The 8,184-nt window shown below is 52.7% G+C and overlaps 1 protein-coding gene across 1 annotated transcript in view; it reads left to right on the top strand.

Moving 5' to 3' along the window:
* The first annotated feature begins 1,532 nt into the window (after positions 1-1,532).
* Positions 1,533-8,184, top strand: part of PLXNA2 (plexin A2) — a 234,164-nt gene continuing 227,512 nt past the window's right edge. Inside the window, exon 1 of the mRNA XM_004699851.4 lies at positions 1,533-2,796. Coding sequence (XP_004699908.3) covers positions 1,564-2,796 — 1,233 coding nt within the window. The 5' untranslated portion in view covers positions 1,533-1,563. The remainder of the gene's footprint in view (positions 2,797-8,184) is intronic.

Raw genomic sequence — 8,184 nt, 5'->3', positions numbered from 1 at the left:
ACTATGATAGAGACAAGACTACAGGCCCTCCGGGAGCTGCACTATGATAGAGACAGGACCAGAGGCCCCCCAGAAGCTGTACTATGATAGAGATAAGACCACAGGCCCTCCAGGAGATGCACTATGATAGAGACAGGACCAGAGGCCCTACAGGAGCTGTACTATGATAGAGACAGGACCAGAGGCCCTACAGGAGCTGTACTATGATAGAGACAGGACCACAGGTCCTCCAGGAGCTGTACTATGATAGAGACAGGACCACAGGTCCTCCAGGAGCTGTACTATGATAGAGACAGGACCACAGGGCCTCCAGGAACTGCACTATGATAGAAACAGGACCACAGGTCCTCCACCTGCCTCCCAACTCAGGGCTTTGTAGAAGCTCCCCTCCAGAGTCTGAGCCTGCTTCTCTGGGCAGCTTCCTCAGAACATGGAAGCATGAACAACAGGTCCTGTGGGTGGAAAAGCCTCGGCCCATGAGTGGGGAGAGGGGAAGGAGCCCGGACTCCAGCCGTGGCAGGGCTGAGTAAGCAATCATGGGACCCAAGAAGTGGCCAGACCGAGACTCCCCCTCAGTGTACTTCCCCTTGTGCTTTCCACATTTCACCACACGCATAGCTCTTGCCCCTTTGACTGTCACTGGACCCTGCCACTGTGTCCAGGTGACCAGAAGCCCGGCTCCCTGTGTGCTTCCTGACCACAGAAGCCGAGGTTGAAGCTGTTTTCCCAGGGTCTGCCAGCCTGGCTCACTGAGGTGGGTATGGGCAGGTGTCTTCCTGTCCTAAACAGTGCATTGTCTGCCCATCTCGGGAGTGGGGGGGTGCTCTGCCAGCTCCTGAAGGCCGCAAGTGGGGCTACCCTAGCTGTTCCTCAACAGCTCCAACCACCGCAGATCAGGGACTCCTCTGTCTGAAGAGGTGGGTGGGTCATGGCCATCAGCTGCTCCCTACCTGCTCCCTCCCCACTGGGGACCAAGCCAGAGAAAATCAGGAATCACACACAGCCTTGCAAGGGAGGGACGTTTGCAAGATGAGGGCAGGACCTGTCCTTGTGATAGCAAGTCCTGGGGGTAGTTGGGTCAGAGTGCCCGGGGGCTGCCTTTCTAACAAGCCATTCAAAGCCAGGAGCGATTTCCAGTCTGCTGGGAGTCCCCCGCCTGGAGGCTTGTCTGGGCAAGCTCTGCCTTTGGACCTGTCACCAGGCAGGAAACGCCTGGCGAACTCAGTATATCCTCTGACCTCTCTGGGAGATGAAAACCATGTCTTCAGAGGACAGAAATAGAGATGCTTCATAAAGTTAAAAAAAGAAGTATTTTACGGCATAAAGGCTGGAGACCAAAGTAGATAATAGGATTCCCTGAGCATCCCTAAGAGGGAGAAAGTGTGTTTAAAATAGCAACACCGAGACACTGGAGGGAGAGATCCCCAGAGCTAGTCGGGATGGGACCCAGGGGTCAGACCAGCCTTTTCCTTCCTCTGAGAATGAGAACGGGTTTCCCCTCTGACCACCCTGCCTTGTCTTTTCCAGAACCATGTGAGGCCCCGCCTGGGACGGCAGACTTCGATGAGAGCTCGGAGGACCAGTCTCCTCATCCTCGCCCCACTCAGAATGGAACAGAGGAGGTCCTGGCCACAGGCCCCCAACGTTCACCGCTCCTCAGTGGTCTTGCTTTCCGTGGTCTGGGTGCTGCTGGCCCCCCCAGCAGCTGGCATGCCTCAATTCAGCACCTTCCGCTCTGAGAACCGCGACTGGACCTTCAACCACTTGACTGTCCACCGGGGCACGGGGGCTGTGTACGTGGGGGCCATCAACAGGGTGTACAAGCTGACGGGCAACCTGACCATCCAGGTGGCCCACAAGACAGGGCCGGAGGAGGACAACAAGTCTTGCTACCCGCCCCTCATCGTGCAGCCGTGCAGCGAGGTGCTCACGCTCACCAACAACGTCAACAAGCTGCTGCTCATCGACTACTCCGAGAACCGCCTGCTGGCCTGCGGGAGCCTCTACCAGGGCGTTTGCAAGCTGCTGCGGCTGGACGACCTCTTCATCCTGGTGGAGCCGTCCCACAAGAAGGAGCACTACCTGTCCAGCGTCAACAGGACGGGCACCATGTACGGGGTGATCGTGCGCTCCCAGGGGGAGGACGGCAAGCTCTTCATCGGCACCGCCGTGGACGGAAAGCAGGACTACTTCCCCACCCTGTCCAGCAGGAAGCTGCCCCGGGACCCCGAGTCCTCCGCCATGCTGGACTACGAGCTGCACAGCGATTTCGTCTCCTCCCTTATCAAGATCCCTTCGGACACCCTGGCCCTGGTCACCCACTTCGACATCTTCTACATCTACGGCTTTGCCAGCGGGAGCTTCGTCTACTTCCTCACCGTCCAGCCCGAGACCCCCGAGGGCATGGCCATCAACTCAGCCGGAGACCTCTTCTACACCTCGCGCATCGTGCGTCTGTGCAAGGACGACCCCAAGTTCCACTCGTACGTGTCCCTGCCGTTCGGCTGCACGCGGGCCAGCGTGGAGTATCGTCTCCTGCAGGCCGCTTACCTCGCCAAGCCCGGGGCCTCGCTGGCACGGGCTTTCAACCTCAGCGCACAGGACGATGTGCTTTTCGCCATCTTCTCCAAAGGGCAGAAGCAGTATCACCACCCGCCTGACGACTCTGCCCTCTGTGCCTTCCCCATCCGAGCCATCAACCGGCAGATCAAGGATCGGCTTCAGTCTTGCTACCAGGGGGAGGGAAACCTGGAGCTCAACTGGCTGCTGGGGAAGGATGTGCAGTGCACCAAGGCGGTAAGGGTGCTCAGCTCGCTCTGCTCTTGGGCTGCGGTCCAGGATCAGCCTTCCTGCGCCCCCCTCTGCCCACCCGGTTCCCAGGCTTCTAAGATGTCCAGGTGCATATTACCAGTGAGCAGAGTATTAGACCAGACACTCACATGGTCAGAGCGCTGTCTGTCCATTGACCAACGGGTGTCTTTAACCTACACACACGTACAGATACAAAAACAAACACATAAAACCTCCCTGGCATCGAGTCGATACCAACTCATAGTGACCTTGTAGGACAGGGTAGAACTGCCCCCTGTGAGTTCCTGAAACGATAACTCTTTACCACAGTAGAAAGTCTCATCTTTCTCCCTCGGAGCCGCTGGTGGTTTTGAACTGCCAGTCTTGCAGTTAGCAACCCAATGTGTGACCACTGCACTGTCCGGGTTCTTATTTATATAAAATGTCAATGCTGAATCAGGCAGGTCCCGAAACACTGCAGACTTCAGCAGAGAACCGAACAGAGATCCCCGCCCTCGTGGGGCCACATACTAGTGACAGAAGACAAAGAACGGTACAGAAAACCCATCGTGTACCCGGTGGTGATCTTTGCTGGGGGAAACGGAGCTAGAGCAGGCAAGGATGAGAGGCAGTGGCAGAGGTGGTATGGCACGCTGAGAAAGTGGCCTTTGAGCCAGGACTTGGAAAGGAAGGAAAGTGAGCCAGCAGGTGGCTGGCAAACGAAGCCCTAGCGGCTTGTGTGGAGTGCTGGAGGAGGAGCCAGGAGGCCTCTGCAGCTGCCTCAGGGGCCCTGCAAGAAACAGGGAGGAGGCCAGGTCAGGCAGGGGACCAGATCTTGTGCTTGCAGGACATTAGGGGCATAGAGAAGGGAGTACGAAACTGGGAAAACTCGAACACACTGCCGTGGAGTGGCTACCAACACACAGAACCCTGTAGGACCGCGGAGAACTGGCCCTGTGAGCGTCTAAGCCTGTAACTGTTAACGGGGGTAGAAAGCCCTGTCTCGTCTCCTGCAGAGCGACTGGTGGTTTCCAACCGCAGACTTTGTGGATCCCAGCCCACTACACTAACACTAAGCCACCTGGGCTTTATGAGGGGACTGGGAAGGGAGTTTGCTATGGGAGTCGGGAGAAAGGGAAAGGAGTCAAACTTGACTAGTAGACTGATACCCAGAGAAGAAGAATCAGAAATCTGTGCTGAGAGCCCCGGGAGGGAAAGGCACGCTCAGGATCCAGGCCTGAGGGCCGCGAGTTCACACTTACACGGAGCAGTGTTGTCCCGCCAGGGTCGGGATGCTGACTTTGAAATGATCCATCTCTCTGTCCATCGTTGATCCGTGATCCATCTATCATAGACACATCCATCCACCGGTCCATCACCCATCCATTCAGGAGCCATCTGTCCACCTACCTCTTCATCCCTCCCTTCCGCGAGCCATCCATCATCCAGCCTTTCCTCCTTTCGTCCAGCAAGCAGGGAGTATAGATCTTCCAAGTCCAGGCACCGAGCTAGGCGCTGGAGGTGCAAACATAAAAAAGACGTATCTTTGCTCCCTTGGATATAAAAACAGTTTTCGACATAATGCCATGTGTAAGGGTTTAGGTTTCTGAGACGGAGACCGGGTTCCCACCCTACTTGTCTAACATACCAGCTTCACAGTGTCTTAGGTCCCAACCTTTCAGATTTCTCATCTGAGAAATGGGCATGCTCGTGTCTTCCCGGTGGGCACCTCAGATAGAATAGGGAGAGCTTAGCACCGCACCATGACTGGCATGTTAGGTTTACAATCATTAGCTAGCTGTTAGGCAGCGTGACAAGTGCTAAAACAGGTTTCTCTGCAAAGAGCTGTGGGCTGCGGATCTGCAGTCTGGGAAAATCTGGGACTGAGGGGCCCATATGGCAGCTTCTCGGTCCCCCACCCTGAGGCCGCCTGCTGATGGGAGCAAAGACCGTCTTCCTGCAATGAGAAACCGAGCCTGCCCAGGCTCTGCTGCTGCCTGGGTCACTGATGTCCAGTAGGATAAACCATCCTTGAGGACTTTGGACTTGACCATCCGACAGATTAGTATGAGAAATCAGTTCCACCACTTATCAAGGATCCCTGGTGGCACAGTGGTAACGTGCTTGGCTTTGAACTGAAGGGTTGATGGTGTGAATCCACGTAGCGCCCTTTGGGAGAAAGACCAGGCAATCTAGTCCTATAGAGACGGCATTTCAGAAAAACCCTGTGGGCAATTCTACTCTGTCACAGTGGGCTCACTAAGAATTGACAAGGATGTGATGGCATCTAACACCAACATAACTGCTTCCCACCTGCGTGACTTTGGGCAAATTAGGTACATGGTCTGAGGTGTAATGGCTTCATCCTTAAAATAGAGATAATAGTACCCTATTTCCACGGTGACCAGGAGGATCAAATAGAACATTTATATGAAAAGCTTAGCCCAGTGCCTAGCACACCAGAAGAAATCAGCAAATGGCAGCTGTAATTATGAATATACATAAAAATAATATGCCCTCCCTGGGCCATAATCTTGCCTTTTATAAAATGAGGAGGGTGTGCTAGATAATCTCCAAAGTTCTTCCCAGCACTGGAAGCTGCTGTCAGGGAGGCAAAGGATCAGGAATAGCAGAGGGGAATCGCAAGTGTTAATTGCCTGGGGGAGTCCAGGCTGATTCCCAGAGCCCAGAGTTGTCAGGAGGAAACTGCTGATTCCTGCTTGCCTCTGAGCCAGAGCGGAGAGGAAGCCGACACCGTTCTCTGCTCCAGTGACAGCTACACACAAGCCTGGCTGGTGACCGACAGGTGGCTGAGGCAGTGAAGTCAGAGGGGTGTCAGCAGGTAGCACCAGAACCGCGGAGAAAAAAGACCCTGACCCCACAGCCCTTCAGTAGCATGCAGGTCCAGCCTTTGCAAAGGGAGGTTCAAGAGTTGAGTTTTCTGATTCTTTACAATCCAATGGATCCAAGATCTGGGGGCCCCTTCCCCCCAAAGCAACTGGGTAGCCTTAGAGAGGATAAAGAATCAATTGGAAAAGTTGGGGTCCCAAGATCTTGCCTTGAGCACGGTCTCTAGAGTAAGGATTTGGAATGGGGAAGGGGACTAGCACTCATTCAACAGTAGTTGTGCATTCAAGGCAGTGCCGGGCAATGTACAGGCTATCTCACTTAGTCTTCACAGTGACCCTATAGAGCAAGACTACCATCTCCGCTGTACAGATGGAAAGAAAAGATCCACTCCAAACTAACGAAATTGCTTACATCTACATTAACTACAAGCAAGAGTAGGAATTTGAGTTCGGGACAGCCCATATGACTTCTAACTCCAACCTCTTTGGGTTAAGTTATGCTGTTTCTAAGGAACACATACTCCAAGCTCTCACTATTTGAGGAAAAGTAAAGCGAGCATCCATATTTTTTTTTATTGCATTTGCTTTTAGAATAGCTGACAATTTAGAGGTGAAAGAAAGGCTGGCCAGCCAATTCCAGGGGCTCGGGCTTAGAGAAACGTCCCTCTACAGTGCTGGACATTCTAGAGCCAGGAGGGGGTTTCACCAGTGAGGTGTTTGCTTCCGGCTTCATTTCTCAGGCTAACTTGAGCTAAGCCTGTGCCAAGACTGCAGCCTTACCGGTCACTGGAGGAGCTGAAAAAGAAGCTGAAACCATGGGATCAAAGCCTATTAGAGCCGAAAGAAAGCCTAGTGATTAACTGGTTCAATCATTTCACATCACAAGCAAGAGCAGGGAGGTTCAGAGAGGGTAAGTGATCATTTTAAGGTCACATAGTTTGATAGTAGAAGACAGGATTAAAACCTGGATCTCATAAGTCTTTTTAAAGACTGTGCTACCTACAGTGCAGGGGTAAGAGAGAGAGAGAATGAAAAGTGACTGACTACCCTAATCAGTCTTTCCAAGGAACTAGACATTTCCATCACTGGCTCCACTGGTATGCTGACAAATATTGAACAACTGGCTCACTGCAGGGAGGAGGTCTATGAAATAGATTCACAGCACTTGCCAATTTCCATGGTGTAACTCTTTCCACCATGGTTGATTCAAGCTTCTCATGTGATATCCCCAAACAGATCAGTGCATGCCGGTATCCTCTCTTCCTGAGAAGCTTACTCCTTCTACTTTGCGTGGCTCCAAATAGACAAGAGTTCAAGAGTCATCCTCAGTCTTAACAAATAAAATCAGTTCTTTTTCCTAAAACACACACACACACTCTTACTGTTCCCACCAATAGAAGGACCGCTCAAAATTCATTGCCATAGAGCCAGTGCTGACTCATTGAAAACCTATCAGACAAGGTAGAACTCTCTATTTGGGTTTCTGAGATTGCGAAACTTCATGGGAGTAGAAAGCCTGGTCTTTCTCCCGCAGAGCAGCTGGTGGTTTTGAACCACTGCTGACCTTGCCAATCACAGGTCTGCCTCGAAAGCTCCAAGGACTTGTAAACTTGAGTCTCTGTTCCCTTCGGGACTGACCATGGAAGTCCTTGGTTTAAAAGTCTATATACGTGTAAACATATTTGTTTATATGCCAGAGCTTAAATAAACCAATTCCCCCAAGGAAATGAGGTTGTCACCCAGTGATGTGGCAGGGGCTCTTCTCTGGTGAGGGAGAGAGGAAGTCTTCTCCTCACTGCTTTCTACGCTGAACACAGCAGTCTTGTTTCTCTCCTCCGGAATACCTTTCCAGAGCCGGAGAGATCTTGGGGCTCTTTCTGGCCCAGAGTCTGGAGCTTTTGCCCTCTGGGTTCCATGTGCAATCAATTGAGTGGTTTCAGAGCACCCACCCTGGCTCAGCCGAGGCCGAGCACTGTATGGAGAACGTAAACGGGTCAGCGGCCCTGACCTCAGGAACCACACAATCTTTCAAAAGCCAACCCCAGTGAGATTGTCTTCTGGATGGTAGGTGCCGTCAAGTTGTTCTGCCTCGTGGCGACCTTAGAAACAACAGAACTAATCGCCCCATCCCCGCAATTATTGCTGTGTCTGAGCCCTCTGCTGCAGCCCACACGTCAGTCTGTCTCACTGAAGGGCTTCCTCTGTTTCCCTGGCCCTCCACTGTATCAAGCATGATGTCCATCTCCAGGAACTGGTCTCCCCTGACAGCATGTCCTAGGGACCTGAGCTGAAGCCTCCCCATCCTATCTTCTAAGGAGACTGGTTTGTTTTTCTGGCACTGCAGGGTCCTTTCAAGACCCTTTGCTAGCACCACAATTCAAAAGGGTCCGTTCTTCTGTGGTTGGTCCTTATTCATTGTCTAGCTTTCACATGTTTACGAGGGGATGGAAAAGACCATGGCTTGGGCCAGGGGCACCTTAATCCTCAACGTGACATCTCCGCTCCTTAATACTCTGCAGCAGTGATTCTCAACCTTCTTCACCCG

Source organism: Echinops telfairi, unplaced genomic scaffold (assembly GCF_000313985.2).
Source record: "Echinops telfairi isolate 266 unplaced genomic scaffold, ASM31398v2 ScPeMD7_7424;HRSCAF=8462, whole genome shotgun sequence".
NCBI classification, from domain to species: Eukaryota; Metazoa; Chordata; class Mammalia; order Afrosoricida; family Tenrecidae; genus Echinops; species Echinops telfairi.
This window is presented reverse-complemented; position numbering and strand designations above follow the sequence as displayed.